This window comes from Neofelis nebulosa, chromosome 3, assembly GCF_028018385.1.
Source record: "Neofelis nebulosa isolate mNeoNeb1 chromosome 3, mNeoNeb1.pri, whole genome shotgun sequence".
Lineage (NCBI taxonomy): Eukaryota > Metazoa > Chordata > Mammalia > Carnivora > Felidae > Neofelis > Neofelis nebulosa.
Genome location: NC_080784.1, coordinates 131,018,609 through 131,045,914, shown reverse-complemented (window position 1 = coordinate 131,045,914; position 27,306 = coordinate 131,018,609). Strand labels below are relative to the sequence as shown.

Genomic DNA, 27,306 nt, shown 5'->3' with positions numbered 1-27,306 from the left:
AAGATCAATAGTAGCCTGACTGTACATCACAATCCTATGTCATTCAGTTCACTTCATCTCATTCAATAGGCATTTCATTATCTCATATCATCATAAGAAGGACAGAGTATAGTACACTAAGATACTTTGAGAGAGACCATATTAACATAACTTTTATTAGAGTATAAAATTATGATTGTTTATTATTAGTTACTGCTGTTAAAATTTGCTGTGCCTAATTTATATATAGGATTTGGTATGATCTATGGTTTAGGCATCCACTGGGAATTTTAGAACATATTCCCTGAAGATAAGGGAGAACTACTATAATAATGTCTGAGATAGAATTTTCTGCTTTCTAGTCATTTTTATAAATTTGAATATTTTATAGAGTGCATGCTTTCTGGAGTTTAGTGTATTCAAGAATCCCTTCCCGCCTATATCTTTTCATCCTTAGATATCAGACACATAAGTCTTAGACACACTCATTAACACCTTATTGCATTTTTGATGTTGCTGCACATTAATTTTGTCCAAGATTCAAGGCTTGTTTGGAATTTTATAAAGGTAGATAAAGCTTTTTTAAAGAATATTAGTACTAGTATTGTATTTTCTTCGGTTTTATTTTTTAATTGTTTTATACAACTCTTAACGTGGTTCATACACTTATTATTAAGCAACTGTGGGCTTCATTAAAACTAAATTAGAAGCCAGTTTGGTGGAGGTTTATAAGAAAACATCTTTATGTTGCCTATAATAGTAGATTCTATAGATAGTACAGGATTTGTTTGAAACACTATAGAACCCATCCTTTAAAAGTTAGACAAGAGAGCTTCCTTTAAAAGGTGTGTGTTTCACCACAGCACAGGGGAAGTGCCCTGCAGGTCCTCACCACTCCAGGGACTATCCAAAATGACCAAAAGGAAGAATTCCCCTCAGAAGAATCTCTAGGAAATAACAACAGCTAATGAACTGATCAAAAAGGATTTAAATAATATAACAGAAAGTGAATTTAGAATATAGTCATAAAATTAATCGCTGGACTTGAAAACAGTATACAGGACAGCAGAGAATCTCTTGCCACAGAGATCAAGGGACTAAGGAACAGTCACGAGGAGCTGAAAAGCGCTTTTAACGAAATGCAAAACAAAATGGAAACAACGACAGCTCGGATTGAAGAGGCAGAGGAGAGAATAGGTGAACTAGAAGATAAAGTTATGGAAAAAGAGGAAGCTGAGAGAAAGATAAAAAAAATCCAGGAGTATGAGGGAAAAATGAGAGAACTAAGTGATACACTAAAAAGAAATAATATACGCATAATTGGTATCCCAGAGGAGGAAGAGAGAGGGAAAGGTGCTGAAGGGGTACTTGAAGAAATTATAGCTGAGAACTTCCCTGAACTGGGGAAGGAAAAAGGCATTGAAATCCAAGAGGCACAGAGAACTCCCTTCAGACGTAACTTGAATTGATCTTCTGCACGACATATCATAGTGAAACTGGCAAAATACAAGGATAAAGAGAAAATTCTGAAAGCAGCAAGGGATAAACGTGCCCTCACATATAAAGGGAGACCTATAAGACTCGTGACTGATCTCTCTTTTGAAACTTGGCAGGCCAGAAAGGCTTGGCACGATATCTTCAGTGTGCTAAACAGAAAAAATATGCAGCCAAGAATCCTTTATCCAGCAAGTCTGTCATTTAGAATAGAAGGAGAGATAAAGGTCTTCCCAAACAAACAAAAACTGAAGGAATTTGTCACCACGAAACCAGCCCTACAAGAGATCCTAAGGGGGATCCTGTGAGACAAAGTACCAGAGACATCACTACAAGCATAAAACATACAGACATCACAATGACTCTAAACCCGTATCTTTCTATAATAACACTGAATGTAAATGGATTAAATGCGCCAACCAAAAGACATAGGGTATCAGAATGGATAAAAAAACAAGACCCATCTATTTGCTGTCTACAAGAGACTCATTTGAGATCTGAGGACACCTTTAGATTGAGAGTGAGGGGATGGAGAACTATTTATCATGCTACTGGAAGCCAAAAGAAAGCCGGAGTAGCCTTACTTATATCAGACAAACTAGACTTTAAATTAAAGGCTGTAACAAGAGATGAAGAAGGGCATTATATAATAATTACAGGGTCTATCCATCAGGAAGAGCTAACAATTATAAATGTCTATGCACCGAATACCAGAGCCCCCAAATATATAAAACAATTACTCATAAACATAAGCAACCTTATTGATAAGAATGTGGTCATTGCAGGGGACTTTAACACCACACTTACAGAAATGGATAGATCATCTAGACACACAGTCAATAAAGAAACAAGGGCCCTGAATGATACATTGGATCAGATGGACTTGACAGATCTATTTAGAACTCTGCATCCCAAAGCAACAGAATATACTTTCTTCTCGAGTGCACATGGAACATTCTCCAAGATAGATCATATACTGGGTCACAAAACAGCCCTTCATAAGTTTACAAGAATTGAAATTATACCATGCATACTTTCAGACCACAATGCTATGAAGCTTGAAATCAACCACAGGAAAAAGTCTGGAAAACCTCCAAAAGCATGGAGGTTAAAGAACACCCTACTAACGAATGAGTGGGTCAACCAGGCAATTAGAGAAGAAATTAAAAAATATATGGAAACAAACGAAAATGAAAATACAACAATCCAAACGCTTTGGGACGCATCGGAGGCAGTCCTGAGAGGAAAATACATTGCAATCCAGGCCTATCTCAAGAAACAAGAAAAATCCCAAATACAAAATCTAACAGCACACCTAAAGGAAATAGAAGCAGAACAGCAAAGGCAGCCTAAACCCAGCAGAAGAAGAGAAATAATAAAGATCAGAGCAGAAATAAACAATATAGAATCTAAAAAAACGGTAGAGCAGATCAACGAAACCAAGAGTTGGTGTTTTGAAAAAATAAGCAAAATTGACAAACCTCTAGCCCAGCTTCTCAAAAAGAAAAGGGAGATGACCCAAATAGATAAAATCATGAATGAAAATGGAATGATTACAACCAATCCCTCAGAGATACAAACGATTATCAGGGAATACTATGAAAAATTATATGCCAACAAATTGGACAACCTGGAAGAAATGGACAAATTCCTAAACACCCACACGCTTCCAAAACTCAATCAGGAGGAAATAGAAAGCTTGAACAGACCCATAACCAGTGAAGAAATTGAATCAGTTATCAAAAATCTCCCAACAAATAAGAGTCTAGGACCAGATGGCTTCCCAGGGAGTTCTACCAGACGTTTAAAGCAAAGATAATACCTATCCTTCTCAAGCTATTCCAAGAAATAGAAAGGGAAGAAAAACTTCCAGACTCATTCTATGAAGCCAGTATTACTTTGATTCCTAAACCAGACAGAGACCCAGTAAAAAAAGAGAACTACAGGCCAATATCCCTGATGAATATGGATGCAAAAATTCTCAATAAGATACTAGCAAATCGAATTCAACGGCATATAAAAAGAATTATTCACCATGATCATGTGGGATTCATTCCTGGGATGCAGGGCTGGTTCAACATTCGCAAATCGATCAACGTGATACATCACATTAACAAAAAAAAAAAGAGAAGAACCATATGATCCTGTAAATAGTTGCAGAAAAGGCCTTTGACAAAATCCAGCACCCTTTCTTAATAAAAACCCTTGAGAAAGTCGGGATAGAAGGAACATACTTAAAGATCATAAAAGCCATTTATGAGAAGTCCACAGCTAACATCATCCTCAATGCGGAAAAACTGAGAGCTTTTTCCCTGAGATCAGGAACACGACAGGGATGCCCACTCTCACCACTGTTGTTTAACACAGTGCTGGAAGTTCTAGCATCAGCAATCAGACAACAAAAGGAAATCAAAGGCATCAAAATTGGCAAAGATGAAGTCAAGCTTTCGCTTTTTGCAGATGACATGATATTATACATGGAAAATCTGATAGACTCCACCAAAAGTCTGCTAGAACTGATACATGAATTCAGCAAAGTTGCAGGATACAAAATCAATGTACAGAAATCAGTTGCATTCTTATACACTAACAATGAAGCAACAGAAAGACAAATAAAGAAACTGATCCCATTCACAATTGCACCAAGAAGCATAAAATACCTAGGAATAGATCTAACCAAAGATGTAAAAGATCTGTATGCTGAAAACTATAGAAAGCTTATGCAGGTAATTGAAGAAGATATAAAGAAATGGAAAGACATTCCCTGCTCATGGATTGGAAGAATAAATATTGTCAAAATGTCAATACTACCCAAAGCTATCTACACATTCAATGCAATCCCAATCAAAATTGCACCAGCATTCTTCTCGAAACTAGAACAAGCAATCCTAAAATTCATATGGAACCACAAAAGGCCCCGAATAGCCAAAGTAATTTTGAAGAAGAAGACCAAAGCAGGAGGCATCACAATCCCAGACTTTAGCCTCTACTACAAAGCTGTAATCATCAAGACAGCATGGTAGTGGCACAAAGACAGACACATAGACCAATGGAATAGAATAGAAACCACAGAACGAGACCCACAAACGTATGGCCAACTCATCTTTGACAAAGCAGGAAAGAACGTCCAATGGAAAAAAGACAGTCTCTTTAACAAATGGTGCTGGGAGAACTGGACAGCAACATGCAGAAGGTTGAAACTAGACCACTTTCTCACACCATTCACAAAAATAAACTCAAAATGGATAAAGGACCTGAATGTGAGACAGGAAACCATCAAAACCCTAGAGGAGAAAGCAGGAAAAGACCTCTCTGACCTCAGCCGTAGCAATCTCTTACTTGACACGTCCCCAAAGGCAAGGAAATTAAAAGCAAAAATGAATAACTGGGACCTTATGAAGATAAAAAGCTTCTGCACAGCAAAGGAAACAACCAACAAAACTAAAAGGCAACCAACGGAATGGGAAATGATATTTGCAAATGACATATCAGACAAAGGGCTAGTATCCAAAATCTATAAAGAGCTCACCAAAATGGAAATACATTTAAGACATTTATAATTTTAATATTTTATTCAATGAGTAGTATTTGCACATGCCTTCTTTCACTTTCCATATATATAATCATATTTACCAACTCATAGAGATGGTTCTTGATATTGCAGTTTTGAATGTTTCTATTATTCGCCCTTTAGATTTATATAGTGATGTATTTTCAATTAAATATATGTATCATAAAGTTCATTCTGTTCATTTATTGTATTTATATTATGTTTATTATATTATATATTTATATATAATGTTTATTACACAGACTCAGCTTGTGCCTTTATCACTTATTTTCTGCACTACTGAAATGACCTACTCAATCTTTAGGTTACCAGGCCAATGTCAAGTTAGTCGCAGTCATTTGTTGAATCTATATTTTAAGTAATATGTTGTTGTTACTACTAAAGCACCAAAATTTATTCCTTTTATAAATTAGAAAATATTCTGTGCTTTCTTTGCTTTTCTAAATACAAATTTTTGCATAAATAAAAGATTAGGGAGATGAGTTAATATTTTAATGTGAGAATTTTCATAGCTCTGGTTTTGGCCAAAGAAATGTGTCTCTATTTGTCATGTTAGCAAATAGGGAAAAAAAGAGATTTAGAACTGCTGCTCTACAATAACTCCCTTCCTGTTAATTTTCTACAGTATTGACAAAATGCACTTACAGAGATTTTTTTCAGTTGCTTTGATATCTAATGCTAGAAATATAATGTCATATTGCTTTGGTGGTTATGAAAGTTTTGTTTCTTCCAGTTTTATGTTGTAGTCACATAGTATGTTTTGTTTATTTATTGGGGAAGGTACAAGATAGAGGCACTTGAGGCTACAAAAAACATCCCTGAAAAGCTGACATTTTCCCTGGGAAGAGTCATTTCCCACTGCTTTCAAGAAAGATAGCAAAATATACATGTCCAATGTACGGTGGTTAAAAATCCAGGTAATAAATCAATCTACATAGATAAAAGCAATCAACTTACCAATGAAAGGTAAATATTAAGGGAAAGAACATTACATATTAGATAAGCTATGTCAGTAGGAAAGGACCCATGGTAGTATATTCTTCTTTAAACTGTATAAATATTAAGCAGTTACTAGTAAATATCAGACATTGTTAGGAGCAGTGAATTCAGCATTGAATAAGACAGGCAAAATCCCTGCACTTATGACACTTATATTTTAGTTGACTTCGGTGTGGTAATGTGTAAGGGTCAAAGTGTCTATTCTTAAATAAAACGTACTGGATTCTGCATTGCATACCTTACTTACTTGATCTCGAGGGCTCATTAGTAGGAAACCATGAACTTATTCAGGAGACATATTTCACAGTATGAATTATCCAGGAGTTAATATTTAGCTTCTCCCTCTATAAGAACTCTGACCAATAATACTAGCTAATTTTAACATAATTTCATACTTATTTCTTCTTTTTTGAATTCAAATAATGCTGTTTTCAGCAATAATATTAAAAATATTGTTAAAACACTATGTAACATTAGCAATTATTCTAATGTAATGCCAATTTTTTTAGCTAGCTTTCCAGAATTGTTTCAAGTATTTCTATTTTTTTTAGTAACAATTGTGTTGTAAAACAATACTGTTTTTTGTGAAGTGAATAACGTTTTCAAAAAATGTATTTAAAATCAAACAAAATAATTACATCCTATAAAAGAAACTATTATAGAAGCATAAAAAATTGTTGCCTGATACAATTTTCAGCAATTACAATATAGTTTACAAAAAAGAGAAAAATTTCAGAAAGAAATTATATCTGTCACTAATCAGTAATTGAAATATTGCTCCCCTATTAATTCTATCATCAGATCATCTTAGCAAAAATTGAGCTATACACATTGGCAGGATTTCTGTACATCTCTTTGGCATCAGTAAGGACACAATCAAGATGAATCTTACAATCAATGCTTTCAATCAGATTGCAGTGTTAACATAGTTTACATTGTTTTACATGTGTGGATTTTATCATACTTTCATATCGTCCTCTCCTCAGCTGAGTTATATGCAATGTTGATGCTACATATGTTGCATTACCATTTAAGAATATTTTCAAAAAACTTTTACTATGATTTGGTATTATAACAAATTATTTTGTAAACAGAAAGTCAAGGAAAAAAAGAAACCATGCATACAATCAGTAACTCCTTTAAATGTAAATGGACTAAATGTTCCTAGTAAAGGACATAGGGTGACTGAATGGATAAAAACCAAGACCTATATATATGCTGCCTACAAGAGACTCACTTCAGACCTGAGGACACATACACACTGAAAATCAAAAGATCAAAGGAAGAAAAACATATCTTGCAAATGGGAATGAAGGGGAAAAAATCAGGTAGCAATACTTAGATAAAATAGACTTTAAAACAAAGTCTGTAGAGTGGCACCTGGTGGCTCAGTCAGTTGAGTGTCCACCTCTTGATTTCAGCTCAGGTCATGATCCCACAGTTATGGGATTGAGCCCCTCATCAGGTTCTGCGCTAAGCATGGAGTCTGCTTCAGATTTTCTCTCTCTCTCTCAGATAGACAGACAGACAGACAGACAGACAGATGATAGATAGGTAGATAGAGATGATAGAGATAGAAATATATCCCCTTCTGCCCCTCTTCCTTGCTCACAGGTACACTCTCTCTCTAAAACAAACAAAACCCCAAGTCAGTATCAGGAAACAAGGGCACTGATAATGATAAAGGGATCAATCCACAAAGAGGATATAATAGTAAATATGTATGCACCACACATAGAAGCACTTAAATACCTAAAGCAAATACTCTAGTCATAAAGGGAGAAATGGACAGTAATACCATCATCTACTTACATCAATGGATAGATCATTCAGACAGAAAACCAAAAAGAAAACAGTGGCTTTGAGCAACATATCAGACAAGATGGACCTAACAGATATATACAGAATCCAAAACAGCAGAACACATTATTTCCAAAGTCACATACAATATTCTTCAGAAATGTTTCCCATGTTAGGCCACAAAACAAGTCTTAATTAATAAGAGCAAAATCATATCAAATCATATCAAGATTTTTTTCTGACTTTAGTATGAAACTGGAAATCAATTACAAGAAAAATTCTGAAAAAGAACACAAAAACAAAAGGGAAACCATATGGTATTTAGCAATGAAAAAAATCAACCAAAAAATCAAAGAGGAAATAAAAAAAATACATGGAAACAAATGAAAATGAAAACAAAGTGGTTCAAAATCTTTGGAATACAGCAAAAGCAGTTCTAAGAGGTAATTTTATAGTGATATATGCCTACCTCAAGAAACAAGAAAAATCTCAAACAACCTAAATTTACACTCAAAGGAGCTAGAAAAGAAGAACAAACAAAGCCCAAGGCTAGTAGAAGGAAAGAAATAATAAAGGTTAGTGCAGAAATAAATGAAACTGAGACTACAAATACAATAGAAAAGATTAATGAAGCCAGGAGCTGGTTCTCAGGAAAGATAAAATTGATAACCTTTAGCCAGATTTCTCAAGGACAAAAGGGAGAGGATTCAAAATATAAAGCATTGTAACAGAATATTATGAAAAATTATATACCAACAAATTGGACAACCTAGAAGGAATAAATTCATATAAAAGCACAATCTTCTAAAACTAAATTAGGAAGAAATAGATCACTTGAACGACCAATTACTAATTTATGAAATTAAACCACTAAGCAAAAAATTACTGATAAAAGTCCAAGACCAGATGCATTCACAGGTGAATTCTACCAAACATTTAAAGAAGAGTTAATGCGTATTCTTCTCAAACTATTCCAAAAAATATTTTCCAAAATGAGGATGAAAAACTTACAATTTCATTGTATGAGGCCAGAATTACCCTGATACCAGAACCAAAGACACAGAGAAACTACAAAAAAGTAAATTACAGGCCAGTATTTCTAATGAACACAGACAAAAAAATCCTCAGCAAAGTATTAGCAAACCAAATTTAACAATGTATTAAAAAATCACTTATGATCAAGTGGGATTTATTCTAGGTATGCAGTTGTGGTTCAATATTCTCAAGTCAATGAGATACATCATAATAATATGAAGAATGATAAAACCCTATGATCAGTGCATTAGATGAAGAAAAAGCATTTTATAAAGTACAACATCTATTCATGACAACTCTCAACAATAAGTTTAGAGGGACCATACCTTAACATAATAACAGCCATATATGAAAAACCCACAACTAACATCAAACTCAATGTTGAAAAACTGAAAGCTTTTCCCCTAAGTTCAAGAACAATACAAGGATGTCCACTTTCACTGTTTTTATTCAACATAGTACTGGAATTCCTCACTGCAGCAATCAGACAAGAAAAAGAAATTAACGGCATCCAAATTGATAAGGAAGCAGTAAAACCATTTCTATTTGCAGAAAACATGATACTATATATAGAAAACCCTAAAGACTCCACCAAAAAACTAAAAAACTGATAAGTGAATTCAGTAAAGTTGCAGGATACAAAATTAATATACAGATATCTGTTGCAATTCTATACACTAATAACAAAGTAGCAGAAATAAATTAAGAAAACAACTCATTTCCAATTACACCAAAAATAATCAAATACTTAGGAATAAACTTAACCAATGAGGGGGAGGAACTATACTCTGAAAACTAGAAGACATTAATGAAAGAAAGTGAAGACAACACAAACAAATGGAAAGGTATACCATGCCTTCAATTCCATACTCCCTTCAGAAACAAAATGCCTTATGAAATGTAAAAAGAGAATATCATCATATCTAACAAAGCTGTATCATTGAGATAAATGCAAAAGGACTATCTATCAAACCTAAGAAAAGGAACTGAAGACAAAAGAAAATACAATAAGAGGTTGGTGTGACGGGTTGATAGGTCACACCAGTTGTAATAAGGAAGTTAACATGGTTTTCATTTGTTTTTAATTGGCATCATGTGTTTTTTTTAATTTTTTTGTTTTACTTTTCTTACTAGTATATAAAATAATGTGTTTTAAAATCCATCACCTTAAATTCAATAAAATGCAGAGTATATGGCTCCAGTGAAGAAATTAGAGGAAAAATTTATAGGGAAATAAAACTCACTGTATTATAATGTTCACATTTGACTATTAATCATTAAATTTGCCATCCATTAATCTTCTAGGAAGTTTAAGAATAGATAATAAAATAGTTATTTGATAACTAAAACATCTAAAAACTAGCAATTATGTGAGTATAATTTAATTTAATTCTAGTTTTGAGAAAGATATGGCTAGGCATATGTACTGAAAATTCTCTTTGGCGGATGTGATCCCAAAGAGCTTCAGAAGGAATTAACATCAATTAGCAGCATGTTTAGGAAATTATTTCCATCTGTGCCAGGGTAACAATATACAAATATATATGTGCCAAAGTATATTTTTGTATTTTTATTCAAGAGTATCTTTCCTATGTTTGTCTAAACATGTTCCAAAACATGTAAAATGTTATATTCTAAATGTAGAATTGGAAGAGAATTGAATGAATGTTCGTTTCTTTAAGATCTAATGTTGGCAGCTAATAGCACTTAAAAAATAAGTTCCTCTTGGGGACTTTTCCCTCAAATAAGAAGAGAGGAAAGAAAAGAAAAGAGAATAGAAAAGGTTACACCCCTTTCTCAGAGGCTGCCAATGTCCAATAACTAGTTGATGCAAGAGTATAAAGCTCCAAACCACTTGCCTAATTGAGGACAACTATGAATATAAAGAAAATCATCAATAATAATACTATAATACTAGGGGATTTTAAAACCCTACTTCTAGCAATGGATAGATTGTTTAAGCAGAAAAATCAACAAGTAAACAATTGCTTTGAGTGATACCTAGACCAGATGGATTTAACAGATATATTCAGAATATTTCATCCTAAAGCAGCAGAATGCACATTCTTCTCATGTGCACATGGAACATTCTCCGGAATTCATCACATACTGGGTCACAAATCAGGCATCCACAAGTACAAAAATTTGAGATCATACCATGCATATTTTCATACCACAACACTATGAAATTTGAAGCCAACCACAAGAAAAAATTTGGGAAGACCACAAATATATGGAGGTTAACACCCTACTAAAGAATTAATGAGTTTTTCTGGGAAATTAAAGAGAAATTAAAAAAAAATACATGAAAGCAAATGAAAATGAAAACATGACACTCTAGAACCTTTGGGATTCAGCAAAGGCAGTCCTAAGAGGAAGGTATATAGCAAGACAGGCCTACCTCAAGAAGCAAGAGAAGTCTCAAATACACAAAGTAACATTGGAGCTAAAAAAGGAACCAAAAATAAAATGATGTAAAGTATAACAACATATACCTAAAACGTGGTGAGGAGAGGAGTAAAGAATGGGCTCAAACTTAAGTGATCATAAACTTATTATAAACAGCTATATGCAGAATGTTATATACAAGCCTAATGGTAACCACAAATCAAAAATTAATAATACATATGCAAAAAACAAAGAGAAAGGAATCCAAGTATATCACCAAAGAAGACCAACTGATGGTGAGAGAAGAGAGCAAGAGAAGAAACAAATGAAAACTACAAAAAAAAAAAACCCAACAAACAAACCACAAAACAAGTAGCAATATGGCAAGACAAGCATACCTATCAATAATTAATGCTCCAATGAAAAGACACAGGGTGACAGAATGGATTAAAAAAAACAAACAAAAAACCACTTATATGCTGCCCAGAAGAGACAGACCTAAAGACACATGCAGATTGAAAGTGAGGGAATGAAGAAATGTTTAACATGCAAATGCATGTCAAAAGAAAGCAAGGGTAGCAATATTTATTTCACACAAATAGACTTTAAAACAAACATTGCACAAGAGATAAAGAAGGACACTATATATCCATAAATGGGAAAACACAGTAAGAAGGTATAACAATTGTAAATATTTATGCCCCTAACATGAAAACATCCAAATGCATAAAATAGTAATAACAAACATGAAGAAACTAATTGATACGAATATAATAATAGTAGGAGAATTTAACACCCTACTTACATCAGTCAGATCATCCAAACAGAAAACCAATAAGGCAGTGGCTTTGAATGACACAATGGGTCAGATGGATTTAACAGATATATTCAGAACATTCCATAAAAAAATAGCACAATAAACATACTTGTCAAGCACTCATGGGACATTCTCCAGAATAGATCACATAGTAGGCCATGAAACAAGTCTCAACAGATTTAAGATTCAAAAGATTAAAGTCACACCATGTTTTTTATTTGTTTGTTTTTTTACCACAAGGCTATACGAAACTTGATATCAACCACAAGAAACTAATTTGGAAAGAGCACAAACACATGGATATTAACTAACATGCTACTAAACAATGAGTCTGTCAACCAAGAAATCAAAGGGGAAATTAAAAGACAATACATGGAGACAAATGAAAATGATAACACAATGCTCCAAAATCTTTGGGATACAACAAAATTTGTTCTAAAAAGAGTTTATAGCGATACAAGGCTACCTCAAGAAGCATGAAATACCTCAAATAAATGAACTAACCTTACACCTAAATAAGCTACACAACAGCAAGAAACCCCTAAACCAGCAGAAGGGAGGAAACAAAGATTAGAGAAGAAATAAATGATATAGAAACTAAACAAAAAAATGAAAGAAAGAGAGAGAGAAAACAAGAAAGAAAGGAAAAAAGAGAGAGAGAGAGAGAGAGAGAGAGAGAGAGAGAAAGAAAGAAAGAAAGAAAGAAAGAAAGAAAGAAAGAAAGAAAACCCAACAGAACAAACTGATTAAGCCAGATGTTTCTTTGAAAAGAATAAAACTGATAAACTTCTAGCCAGACTCATTAAAAATAGAGAACATTCAAACAAAATAAGAAATGCAAGAGCAGAAATAACAACCAATAGCACAGAGATACAAAGGATTATAAGAGAATATTATTAAATTATATACTAACAAATTGGACAACCTAGAAGAAATGGATAAATTCTTAGAAACATACAACATACCAAAACTGAAACAGTAAGAAAAAGAAACTTTGAGCAGACTGATTACCAGCAATGAAATTGAATCAGTAATCAAAAAACTTCCAACAAACAAAAATCCAGGAGCAGGTATCTTCACAGGCCAATTCTTCCAAATATTTAAAGAAGAGTTGACACCTAGTCTTCTCATTTTTTTTTCCCAAAAAGCAGAAGAGAGAGCAAAATATCTGAATTCATTACATGAGGCCAGCATTACACTGATACCAAGACCACACAAAAAACAGAGAACTACAGGCAAATATCTCTCATGGACATAAATGCAAAAATACTCAACAAAATATTTTCAAACTGAATCCAACAATATATTTAAAAAAATAATTCACCATGATCAAGTGGAATTTTTTATTGGGATATAGAGTGGTTCCATATTTGCAAATCCATCAATGTATACATCACATCAATGAAAAAAATGAAAAAAATATATGATCATTTCAGTAGATGGGGAAAAAACATTTGACAAAGTACAACATCCATTCATGATAAAAACCCTACCAAAGTAGGTTTACAGGAACATATCTCAACATAATAAAGGCCATGTATGAAAAACCCACAGCTAACATTAAACTCCATGGGGACAAACTGAGAACTTTTCTTCTGATATCATGAACAAGACAAGAATGTTCACTCTCACTACTTTTATGCAACATAGTACTAGAAGTCCTATATTTAGCAATCAGACAACAAAAAGAAATAAAAGGTGTCCAAATTGGTAAGAGAGAGGTAAAACTTTCACTATTTGCTGATCATATGATACTCTACATACAAAACCTGAGAAGATTACACCCAAAACAACTAGAACTGATAAGTGAATTCACTGAGTTCACATGACACAAAATCATTGTACAGAAATCTGTTGCATTTATATACAGTAATAATGAAGCAGCAGAGAAATTAAGAAAACAATCCCATTTACAATTGCAGCAAAAAAATAATAAAATACATAGAAATAAACTTAACCAAGGAGGTGAGAAGTATACTCTGAGTATACTCTGAGTATACTCAGTATACTGTATACTATACTCAGTATACTGAGTATACTCAGTATACTATACTCTGAGAAGTATAAAACATCAATGAAAGAAATTGAGGATGGCACAAATGGAAAGATATTCTGTGCTCACAGACTGGAAGAACAAGTATTGTTAAAATGTCTAATAATATACACTGGCCAAAGCAATCCATAGATTTAATGCAATCCCTATGAAAACACCAATAGTATTTTTCACAGAAGTAGAACAAACCACTCTAAAATTTGAATGAACCACAAAAGAACCAAATATCCAAAGCAATTTTGAAAAAGAAAAACAAAACTGGAGGTATCACAATTCTAGATGTCAAGTTATACTACAAAGCTGTAGTAATCAAAACAGTATGGTACTGCCACAACACACATCGATCAATGGAACAGAATTGAAAGCCCTGAAATTCACAGATCATTGTATGGTCAATTAATCTTCAACATGGGAAGTAAGCATATGCAGTGTGTAAAAGGCACTCTTCAACAAATGGTGGTGTGAAAACCAGAGAGCTACATACAAAGGAATGAAACTGGACCACTATCTAATGCCATACACAAAAATAAGCTCAAAATGGATTGAAGACCTAAATGTGAGACCTGAAACCATAAAAATCCTAAAAGAGATTAGACGCAGTAATTCCTCTGCATATCTATTGTAACAGCTTCTTTCTGGATAGGTCTTCTGAGGCAAAGGAAACAAAAGCAAAAATAAACTATAGGGACTACATAAAATTAAAAAGATTCTGCACAGCAGAAGGAAACAACAAACAAAACTAAAAGGCAACCTAGTGAATAGGATAGATCCAACAAAGGATTAGTATCCAAAATATATAAAGAACTTCTACAAGTCTTCTACAACACCCCTAAAATTAAATAATCCCCCAAAAATAATCCAAATAAAAAAATAAAAAATCCAAAAAATAAAAATAAAAAAATAATCCAGAAGACATGACAGACATTTCTCTAAAGAAGACATACAAATGGCCAACAAACACATGAAAAGATGCTCAACGTTTCTCAACATCAGGGAAATGCAAATCAAAATTACAAGATATCACCTTATACTTGTCAGCATAACTAAAATTAAAAACACAAGAAACAACAGGTGTTGGCAAGGATGTGAAGAAAAAGGAACCATCTTGCACTGTTGGTGGGAATGCAGACTGGTACAGCCACTTTGGAAGACAGTATGGAGGGTCCTCAAAAATTAAAAAAAAAAAAAAAAAAAAAAAAAAGAACTACCTTATGATCCAGTAATTGCACTACTGGGTATTTACTGAAATACTAATTTACTGAAAACACTAATTTAAAGAGATAAATGCACTCCTATGTTTATTGCATTATTTATAATAGCCTAATTATGGAAGCAACCCAAGTATCAATCCATAGATAAATAGATAACGAAGATGTGGTATAGATCTAGAGTATTATCCAGTCATTAAAGGGAATGAAATCCTGCCATTTACAACAGCATAGACGGATCTAGAGAGTTTAATGCTAAGCACAATAAGCCAATCAGAGGGAGAAAAATACGATATGATTTCATTTATATGTGGATTTTAAGAAAGAAAGCAAAGGAAAAAAGAAAGAAAAAGAAAAAAACGCAGACTTTTAGCTTTAGAGTACTAACAGTGGGTTACCTAAGGGGAGATATGTGGGGAGATGGGTGAAATAGGTGAAGTGGATTAAGAGTATACATATCTTGGTTAGCACTGAGTAATATATGGAACGTTGAATTATTGTATTTTTTTAATGTTTATTTTTGAGAGACAGAACAAGAGAGAGAGAGAGAGGCGAGAGAGAGAGTGCATACACGCACAAGTGGGGGGAAGGCAGGGTGAAGGAGAGACAGAATCCCAAGCAGGCTCTTGATCGCAGGGCTCAAACTCAGGAGCCACAAGATCATGACCTGAGCTAAGATCAAGAGGTGGACACTTAACTGCACCACTGAGGCACCGCTGAATCATTGTAATGTACATCTGCAACTAATATAACCTTGTATATTAACTATACTGAAATTAAAGGAAAAAAATAAAGGTAAGAAAGTTAAAATCACAGTTTCCTACAAATCTGAAGAAGTATTTTTTAAATGTTTATTTTTGAGAGACAGAGAGAGAGCGAGCATGAGTGGGGGAGGGGCAGAGAGAGAGGGAGACACAGAATCCGAAGCAGGCTCCAGGCTCTGAGTTGTCAGCACAGAGCCTGACACAGGGCACAAACTCACCAACTGTGAGATCGTGACCTGAGCTGAAGTCAGACGCTTAACCAACTGAGCCACCTAGGCGCTCCTGAAGACAGTATTTAAAAAGAAAGAAAGAGAAAAGGAATGTTTAGCAAAATATCTCAATTTGAAATCACGGAGTGTAAGGACAGCCTGAAGATATCCCCTAACAAGCTCTAGTTTTATGAAAAATTGGGGAGATTCATGTCATTAATGATAATCTTCAAGCATGAGTTTATTTATTTATTTTTTTTTATTTTTTAATATATGAAATTTACTGTCAAATTGGTTTCCATACCAAATTACAGTATTGTTCTGTATGTATTTTAGCAAATTTTAGTAAGTTGTGATACATTTTAGAAATATGTGGGAATACTGGGAGGCCAGTAACTGGTGTTAAATCAAGCAGACTGTCTATCCCACACTATCTGCAGGGATACAAACTCACTGTACTTCCATTTTCCAGTCAATATACATCCATACCTTGTTTCATTGCACTTTACATTTTTTACAAATTGAAGCTTTGTGCTGCACGAGCCATTCCATGAGCACCATTCTTCCAACATCATTTGCTCACTTTCTGTCTCTGTGTCACATTTTTGTAATCTTGCAATATTTTAAAATACTCATTGTTTTTATATTTGTCCTAGTCCTCTATGATTAGTGTTGTATTTTTAGGTTGCCACAAACTGCACTTATATAAGATGGGAAATGATAAATGTTGTGTGTGTTCTGACTGTTTTGCCAACCAGCCACTCCCTCAACTCTCTCCCCCTGTCCTTGAGCCTCCCTATTCCCTGGGACACAACAGTATTTAGATTATGACAATTAGTAACACTACAGTGGCCTCCAAGTGGCCAAGGTAAAGAAAGAGTTGCACATCTCTCAACTTATATCAAAATCTAGACATGACTAAGCTTAGTGAAGAGGATACATGGAAAGCCAAGAGAGCCTGACTGCACAGTCTCTTGCCAAACAGCCGAATTGTGACTGTAAAGGAAAACTTCTTGAGGGAAATTAAATGCACCTGGGTGGCTCAGTCGGTTTAGTGCCCGACTCTTGATTTCTGCTCAGGTCATGATCCTGAGGTCTGTGTCCAGCTGGTCCTGAACGTGGAGCCTGCTTAAAATTCTCTCTCTCCCTCTGCCCCTCTTCCCCCACTCTGCATGCTCTAAAATAAAAAAAAATAATAATAATAAAAGTGCTACACCAGTAACCACATGAATGATTAAAAAAAAGTGAAATAAACTTATTGCTTATATGGAGAAAGCTTTAGTGGTCTGAGATGAAGATCAAGCCAGCTACAACATTCCCTTAAGCCACAGCCTAATCCCCAGCAAGGCCCCAACTTTCTCCAATTCTGTGAAGGCTGAGAGGTAAGGAAGCTGAAGAAGAAAAGTATGAAATTACAAGAGTCTGGTTCATGAGGTTTAAGGAAAGAAACCATTTCTATAATATCAAAGTGCAAGGTGAGGCAGCAAGTGCTGACTTAGAAGTTCTAGCAAGTTATCTAGAAGATCTAGCTAAGATAATGAGTGAAGGTAGCTATACCAAACAACAGACTTTCAATGTAGTCAAATAGTCTTCTATTGAAAGAAGATGCCATCTAGGATTTTCATTGCTAGCGAGGAGAAGTCGATCCCTGTCTTCAAAGCTTCAAAGGACAGGCTGACTCTCTTGTTAGGGGCTAATGCAGCTGGTGACTTCAAGTTGAAGCCAGTGCTCTGTTACCATTCTGAAAATCCTAGGAACTTTAAAACTTATATGAAATATAGTCTGCCTGTGCTCTATAAGTGGAACAACAAAGCTTGGATGATAGTACATCTGTCTACAGCATGGCTTAGTGAATATTTTAAGCCCACTGTTGAGACCTAGAGTCAGAAAAAAAAAAGATTCCTTTTGAAATAACCATTGACAATGCAACTGGTCATTCAAGAGCTCTGTTGGAGATATGCAACAATGGGATTGATGTTTTTATACCTGCTAACACAACATCCATTTTGCAGCCCATGGATCAAGGAGTCATTTCAACTTTCAAGTCTCATTATTTAAGATATACATCTTGTAAAGCTATAGCTGCTGCTATAAATAGTGATTCCTCTGATGGATCTTGGCATATCCATTGAAAACCTTATGGAAAGGATTCACCATTCCAAAAGTCTTTAAGAATATTCATGGTTCATGGGAAGAGGTAAAAAGTCAACATTAACAGGAGTTTTCAAGAAGTTGATTCCAACCCTCATGGATGACTGAGGGCTTCAAGACTTGAGTGAAGGAAGTAAGTGCAGATGTGGTGGAAATAGCAAGAGAGCTAGAATCAGAACTGGAGACTGAATGTGACTGAATTGCTGAAATCGCATGATAAAACTTTAATGTATGAAGAGTTGCTTCTTATGGATGAGCAAAGAAAGCAGTTTCTTGAGATAGAAACTACTTCTGGTGAAGATGCTATGAAACTGTTGTAATGACAGCATAGGATATAGAATATTACATAAACTTAGTTGACAAAGCAGCAGCAGGATTTTAGAGAATTGACTCCAATTTTGAAACAAGTTCTGTGGGGGCACCTGGGTGGCTCAGTCGGTTGAGCGTCTGACTTCGGCTCAGGTCATGATCTCACAGTCTGTGGGTTTGAGCCCCGCATCAGGCTCTGTGCTGACAGCTCAGAGCCTGAAGCCTGCTTCAGATTCTGTCTCCCTCTCTCTCTGACCCTCCCTTGTTCATGCTCTCTCTCTGTCTCAAAAATAAATAAACGTTAAAAAAATTAAAAAAAAAAAGAAACAAGTTCTGTGAGTAAAATGCTATGAAACAACATCACATGGTATAGAGAAATCATTTGTGAAACGGAGAGTCTATCAGTGCAACAAACTTCATTGTCTTATTTTAAGAAGTGGCTGGTCACTCCAACCTTGAGCAACAACCACCCTAAGTCAGCAGCCAGCAATGTCAGAGCAAGACCTTCCACCAGCAAAAACAAACAAACAAACAAACAAACAAACAAACAAACAAACAAAAAACACTCCCTGAAAGCTTAGAAGATGGTTAGAATTTTTTAGCAATAAAATATTTTTAGTGAATATATATACATTGTTTTTTTTAGACAGAATGCTATTATATACTTAATAGACTATCGTGTACCATTATTTTGTATGCACTGGGAACTAAAAAAATCATTTGACTTGTTTATTGTGATATTAGCTTTATTGCAGTGGTCTGGAATTAAACCTGCAGCATCTCCAAGGTATGCCTGTAATAGGGATAATAAAAGCTACCTCAAAAGACTCTTGTGACAATTAAATATGTAAGAGTACTAGAATAATGCTTGGAATATAATATATACTCACTAAGTATTATCTCAAGCAGAGAAACTTTATTCAGCATTTCTTAAATGCTTAATATGTGCCAGAGAATTGAGTTAGGAAGATAGGGTGTATGTAAGAAAAGTGGATGACTTGAGGTTGCATTTTTGCAGCCCATCAGCGAGAACTTGATTTAAAGGGACATGAGGAAAAGAGAAAGCAAAGGTAATTTTCAGGTGTTGGCTTGATAGTGGGACCATTTATTGAGAATGAGGGCATTTGGGGAAGAATAGGTTTCAGAATCAAGTTTGATTTGGTTTTATGTCAAATATATTTAATTAATCAAAGTGATGACAGCTGGATAAGCAAATTGGGACTCAATACAGAGATCATTTTTGGAGAAATGGTTTTCTAGGGATCGATGAAATGACAAGTATTTAAAATAACACCATCTAGATGGCAAATATGAGGAAATTTTCATTGGCTTCCTCAGCACCTTGTGTACCATCCTACTGCGTTACTCTACACTCTTCTCTTTCCTCCTTCTATATAATACAATACATCTATCACTTTTTGCCTCTGAAGCTGTAAACCAGCTCGTCAATTTCTATCTCGGCTTATGTTTCTAAACCAAGCCAAGGCTCTCTTCAAAAGGATTTCTGGTGCCAGCTTAATAATCTTTGCTTCCTCTGTACCATGATTCAATGAGCTATGCCTTGGTTCTTTATTTTTTTTTAGTTTGTTTATTTTGAGAGAGATAGAGGCATCACAAGTGGGGAAGGGGCAGAGACAGAGGGAGAGCAGGCTCTGCATTGCCAAGGCAGAGCCCCATGCGGGTCTTGAATCCACAAACAGCAAGATTGTGACCTGAGCTGAGACCAAGAGTCAAAGCTTACTGACTGAGCCACCCAGGAGCCCCTATGCCTTGTTTCTATCATTATAATCCAAAGTTCTTGTGAGGAAGAAGATAGTATATACTCATTGGCCAGATTTTTTTCTGATTAGCAAAGTACAACCAAAAGTCTAAGTTAAACCCCTGCTGAAATTTTTTCTAAGTGTTCTGTTGTTCTCCTTAGGTCATTGTAGTGACTTCGTTTTTGGTTCCTTAATTTTCTAGGTTACCACCTTGCTGATACAAATCATGATACTGGTAGTTCTAAAACTCTCTTAGGATATACTTACATATTTTACATTCAACAAAAATGATTAGCCTCATTTAGGAGTGTGTATTACTTAGTAAAGTAATCTGAATCCTCAGATAAAACTATAGAATTCAAATTTAGGAAATTAAACAAATTTCAAAAGGCCTTTTAGTTCAGTGCTAAAAAGAAATAAGTTATCAAGCCATGAAAAGACATGAGGGAAATTTAGATACATGTTACTAAGTGAAATAAGCCAACCTGAAAAGACTACATACATACTGTATAATTGCAACTATACAGCATAGTGGAAAAGGCAAAGCTATGGAGACAATAAAAAGATCAGTGGTTCCCAGGGTTCAGGGGAGAAGTAAGAGATGATTAGGCAGAGCACATAGGATTTTTAGGCGGTGAAAGTAGTCTGCATGATATTTTAATAGGTAAGTATCATTATTAATTTGTTCAAACCTATAGAATGTGCAGCTCATAGAGTGAACCCTAAGGTAAACTATGGACTTGTATTAATTATGTGTCACTGTAGTTTTATCATTGATGAAAAAAAATGTACCATTCTGGTGACTGATGTTGATAATGGGGGAGATTATGATTGTGTGGAGCAGGGGGTATAAGAGAAATCTCTGTACTTTCCTCTCAATTTTGTTGTAAAACTAAACTGCTCCAAAAAAAGAAAAAACTATTTTAAAAATGTCTTTTATGGTAAATTATCAATTTAACCACAATTTGTAGCAGTACTGCACTGGGAAATTTAATCTCATGAAATATATATATATATACACATATATATACATACGTATACATATGTGTATATATATGTGTGTGTGTGTGTGTATATATATATATATATATATATATATATATATTAAGTCTTGTTGAAAATTTAGAGTTTTGTACACAAATGTGAAAATACTACTCTGTATTCGATGTATGCTATGAATGTATTTTTTAAAGACATCTTTCCCTTTTTTGTGTCTTTAGGCTACATATCGAAATCGAATTGTGAGCCAAAGCCTCAGCACAAGGGACAGAAAAGCAATGCATACTCCCACCGAGGACCGTTTTAGATACACAGCAGCTGACCAGACAAGCCCCTACAAAAGTAAGACCTGTCAACTATCAAGTCTATGTTTAAGTAATTTTTTGAAGGACAAGGAACTAGTGGAAGTTATCAAACACTCAAGAGGAACTTATGAAACCCTCACATCAGAGGTCACCCAGAATTTACGGGCCACTGGAGGGCAAAACTCTCTGAAGCCAACAGCTAAGACCGAAGGGCCCTCTGCCTTCTCAGAGAAACCAAAGGACCCAGCTGTTGTGGCCCGACAGCATTCAACATTCACAGGAAGGTTTGGACAACCACCCAGAGGGCCAATCTCTTTACACATGTACAGCAGGAAGAATGTTTTCCTCCATCACAATTTACACACCACGGAGCTGCAAACTCTAGGCCAGCAGGATGGGTAATTAAATCACCCTGTCCCCGTCTCTGGGTAGGGTAAGGATGGTTAGTGTTTCTCGTGCATAGCTCACATTTAAATTGTCACATTCTTACTACTTTTTTATTTTTAGTTATAAACAAAGAATTGTACACTTTTTTTTTTTTTTTAGAATGAAGGTTCAGGCATGTTAATTGAATTAGGTTTAATAGCCTTGAAGACACATATATATGTGTGTTTATATATATATGTGTATATATATATGTGTATACATATATACACACATATATATATATACATTTATATATATAATAAATGGGACCATCTTGTTGGTTTATATAGTCCATAATTTATCTTTATCAGTCACTTATCTGCATTGACGTTTCAGAAGGTAATATCAAATAGCACTCTGTTCACTTAATGGTGTTACTGTGAAAATAGACGTGAGGAATAAATAGGTAAAGGAACTGTAAAGAATCTTAAATTACATAGTTAATAGAAGGAGAAGAAAAGAGGGATTTTAAAGTCTTATATTTGATGTGTATTTATTTCAAGAATGAAGCTTGCTTGCATGTAACCTAGAGACACATTTGTCTCTCTATTACATACATTCAAGCTTATCTTGCCATACTATTAAGGGGGAAATGGCTATTTCTTTTATCCTCTAAATGTTTAGTTCATACTGGTTCACAAAGGATTTCAGACTGAGTAATTGCTATCCAAATAGAGAATGACAGCTCTGATCTTTGAAAAATTTTTGCTTCCCATTTTGCTATAGATGTTGAAATAGTATGATACAACACAGTGAGGTGGTAAAGTTGACTGAATTTTGTCAAATGATGCATAAAGTGTGACATGCTGTACTCTTTGAGTCACTGTCATGGCAGTATCAGTGTATTTTTTAAAATATGAAGGATGGAACATTCTAAGAAAACCATTTTATTTCACTTTCTTTGAATTTTTTTAACATTTTCACTTATTTTTATGTATGTCCAGTTTTGCCCACTGTATATGAATGATTCTACATGATGAGTTGAGGAACAGAAAGTCAGTTTCTTGGTAGCCCAGTATACACTATTCTGACAATTCAGTCATCTAGATTTAGAAGAAAAAGTAAAATATATGTCAACTTTGGCAATTTGATCTTAGAAATAAATCTCTAACAGAAATATTTAAAACTCATTTGACGGGAAACACTTTTCTTTAACAAATGAGGCCTGATATGTTTTATACTTAAGTGCACATGAGATAGATCAATAAATCTAAACAATTCCTTTATGTTTCATTAATCACAGAGCTGTATGCAGCTATAGAAATAAATAAGTAAATAAAAAAATTAAATAAATAGATTTAAAACAGTAAGAATCAGGGCTGCAATTTTCTTGTACAAAGATAAAAGCTAGTAAGTTTATCCACATTAGGCATAGTCCATGCAAATTGACGTTGTCATACGTACTGCATGATCTGTTTCCCTTGCATTCTTTGGAAGATAGAATCCATCAGCATGTACAAATGAAATGAATAAAGGGAAATTAAGATAGCAGTTTTAGCATGGCATCTGACTAGATAATCTGCTTAAATCGAAGCTGTGTATGAAATGCATCTCTTAATACAAAAATGGGTTTGAGCTCAATACTTTGGGGAAAAGCTACTACATTTCCCCCAGCTTTAATGATTCAACTTTGATAATTTTTTACACTTTGATTTGAATTGGTAAGAGTAAAGAGTCTAGTGGAAATGTTAAACTTTTAATTATGATTTTCCAAAGGAAGGTACATGTGCATCAAGTCAAATGTTTGCCAAACGTTTTGTTTCTTTGTGTGTTTGTAATTCTGCCAAGAAAACAATACACACAGAAATTTGCTTGGCCTAATGAGACTGCTATCTAAAACTCCCCCCCATACTTCAGATGCTTAATATTCAAGCAGATATACATTCAGGGCTGGGCAATATTTAAGAAATGATAAAAATTATGATTATTAATTGTGGAACTCAGCTTCATTTCTCCTGAATGTTCGTGTGTTGCTAGAGTATTTGAAGTCTGTAAATAAATTAGCACGATAAAATAATCAAGGATTTTTTCCCAGGATATGGAAGAACTATGTATCACAAATAATGTTTTTGATTTGGACTTTTGGAGTTTATAGTTTTGTTTTCTTGAAAGATAGACTTTTGAATTATGCTTTGTAAAAAATAGTCTATTTAAGAAAATCTGTCATTTAATAGACATTTTAAGAGATGTTTTAAACACTAGTATTTTCTTGAAAAATCTTTTTTAAAGCTGAAACATTCAAAAAGAAAACCTGGATTCAACAGTTCAATTTTAAAAGGAGGGGTATTTTTTGGAAATATCATCTTAAAGCTGTTTTGTATCAGTATTTTCAGCATTGTTATAATATTATTTGTAATACTAAGTGTAACTCAGGCCTGGAGAAGGTATAAGCCCACTATGCTAATGTACATCAGTAACTGTAAAACAGGGGTCCTTTGTAAGTTCCTCTTGTGTATATATAGTAACTCGTAACAATGGCGTGTGGGCATTCTTTCAGCAAACTGATTTCTTTGTACTAAAATCTCTAGTTTTCTAAGGCAGTTCCATGTATAAAAATGATTTATACATTTCTCCAAGGCGGTACATATCCAAAGACATGACACCAGGGGGAAAAAGTGCTTGTTTTTCTGATGGAAGCAGTTGTCTTTTCTTTCCCTTCCTCTTTCTTCTGTGCATGTGTGTGTGTAGCTAAGCCTAAGCAATCCTGTAAAACTTCTGCTGCAAATTGTCTCTTCTGAATTTAGAATGTGTTTCAAAGGACAGTTAAGAAGAGATCTTCCTTGAGGAAAAGCTGTTTCCACCTGAAATAAACTGTTCCCATTTTTGTAATTGTTGAAACATGCAACTCTTTCTATGAACTCAGTGATTTTTTTTGAATAATTTTATATGCTAACAGAGTCATAGCAAAATTGTGGATTATCTCTCCAACTATTTTTGCTTCTTTGGAGCACCGTAGTCTTTGTGCAAATGACACCATAAAACTGTAGCTGCAATGCTAAAGGTATGAATCCACCAGTATCAATATGCTCAGGGTAAGAACCTAGAGCCACACATTATTCAACTTGTTTTTGTCACTTAAGGATTGACTTATAAATAAAATAGCAAGCCTCTAGTCAACATTAAACATTTGTAGACATGTCCATACTACCCAATTTAAAACGCTTACAAATTTTCATGATTATGCTGGGTTTGTAATCTGTATTTTCCAAGGTTTAATCCTAGCCTGTTGTCATTACTTCCTGAGTGTTACTGAACTCGAAAGAATTCATTGAATTCAAGGGAAATTTCACCTTTAAAATTTCTTACTTAATGTGTGTTTAATAGAGACACTACCTCCCCCCCCCGCCACCCGAGGTTGATAGTTTTAAATTATCATGTATTGAAGGACTACATCCCCAAGATAAATAACTGCATTCCACTGGTCCTCCCAAGAACTTTCTTACTAACTTACCTGGTGATGGAACAGTAACAGCAATTTATTGAATGGCAAGTAGTATTTCTCCACATTCATCATCACCTTACCCATTATCAAAAAATATTAACCCATTACAGTGAGTAACTTGGCATACCGAGTATAATCTTTTAATTATAATCTTATAATCTCAATTTTGTCCCACATTTTCACTTTCAGAATTGTACATTCTGCATATCTAGAGAACTAGGAAGCACTTCAAAGCAGCCCTTACAACTTCATGTGGTTCAAAGTAGAAAAAGAAAGAGGAATATCTAAAAGTGCTGTCTGTAACTGCCATCCATGTGACTAAATCACATCCCCCAAGGTGGAGGCTTTTCCCTGGGTGATACATCTGTTTAAATTCAGTACCAATTCATTTATACCAAGAGTTTAATTGCATTCTGGGAGTTGACTCTAGGCATTATCAACAGGTCTTTTATATTTTCGTTTGTTTTCTTGTGTGTTTAGTATAAGAAACAGGTAATCATTCATTAGGTATTCTTTGGAAATTTATACCTCCTGGAATTTAAACTTTTTTCGCATCTTGTTCATTTTCCATGAGCTAAATTTGTCATGCCAACTCTAGGCTATATCTCCACATATGGCAGGGATCATAGAAAATATAAGCTGTTTGGGGTCTTATACAAAGCTAAATTACAATATGGCAGAAGAGCAAACAGCCAACTATCAACCAACCAAAGAAGACTGCTCCTCTAACATACATCATCACCAAATTTTTATTTTTCAAATCTTAATCTGTGCCAAGTTCTTTCACCAACAGTCAGAACCACAAACATATTGATAATCTATTTACAATAAATTTGATCTTGCTCAGAACCCAGCTGCAGTTCCGCGTAGAATAGGCTGAAAACAAAACTCAAAGATACACCTTCCAGTTGGTTACATATGGAAAAGTATGAAAGCAGGATACCCTATTTTAAAACCTGGAGCATTTCCCACAAAATTGTGACACAACTAAAAATTCCTAATACAGAGTGGGTTTTCCGACCTGAATAAATGATCTAGAACGTGGAATATCATGGTTCTTTCTAGGGAAGTTTCAGTTCAGTCCCTTTAACTTTACCAGTTTAATCTACCAAACATATTTTTTCTTCCTGAACATAAAATTCAAGAAAAGGAGCTTCTACATCTTACCATCCTTTCCAAACATTACCTCATTGTTTTGTAAGCTCAGGTTATATAACAAAAGACTATAGACTGGGTGGCTAAAACAACAGACATTTCCCATAGTTCTGGAAGCTGGCAAGTCTAACATCAAACTGCTAGCAGTTTCAATTGCTGCCTTGCAGACAACTGTGTCGTTCTTGCCATGTCCTCTTTTAAGGTCACTAATCCCATCGCATGGCTCCACCATCATCTAAACCTAATTATTTTCCTTCCAATACCATCACATTGCGGTTAAGGTTTCAAATTATGGCTTTTGGGGGTACAAAAAACCCATTCCATAGCATTAATTTTCAGTTTACAACCTAGTGAGGTTGCTATTCTTTTACCCATGTCATAGATGAGATCAAAAAAGGTACATAATTTCCCAAGTACATACAACATGCATGTTTTACTGGAT

The 27,306-nt window shown here is 34.5% G+C and overlaps 1 protein-coding gene across 3 annotated transcripts in view; it reads left to right on the top strand.

Moving 5' to 3' along the window:
* The window catches only part of CCSER1 (coiled-coil serine rich protein 1), a 1,309,738-nt gene extending 1,287,324 nt beyond the window's left edge, over positions 1-22,414 (top strand). For 2 of the 3 annotated variants that reach the window (XM_058719574.1, XM_058719575.1), the window contains exon 11: positions 21,758-22,414. In XM_058719574.1, the coding sequence (XP_058575557.1) occupies positions 21,758-22,243 (486 nt within the window). In that variant the 3' untranslated portion in view covers positions 22,244-22,414. The remainder of the gene's footprint in view (positions 1-21,757) is intronic. The other variant, XM_058719576.1, reaches the window with a different exon arrangement.
* Positions 22,415-27,306: the final 4,892 nt, after the last annotated feature.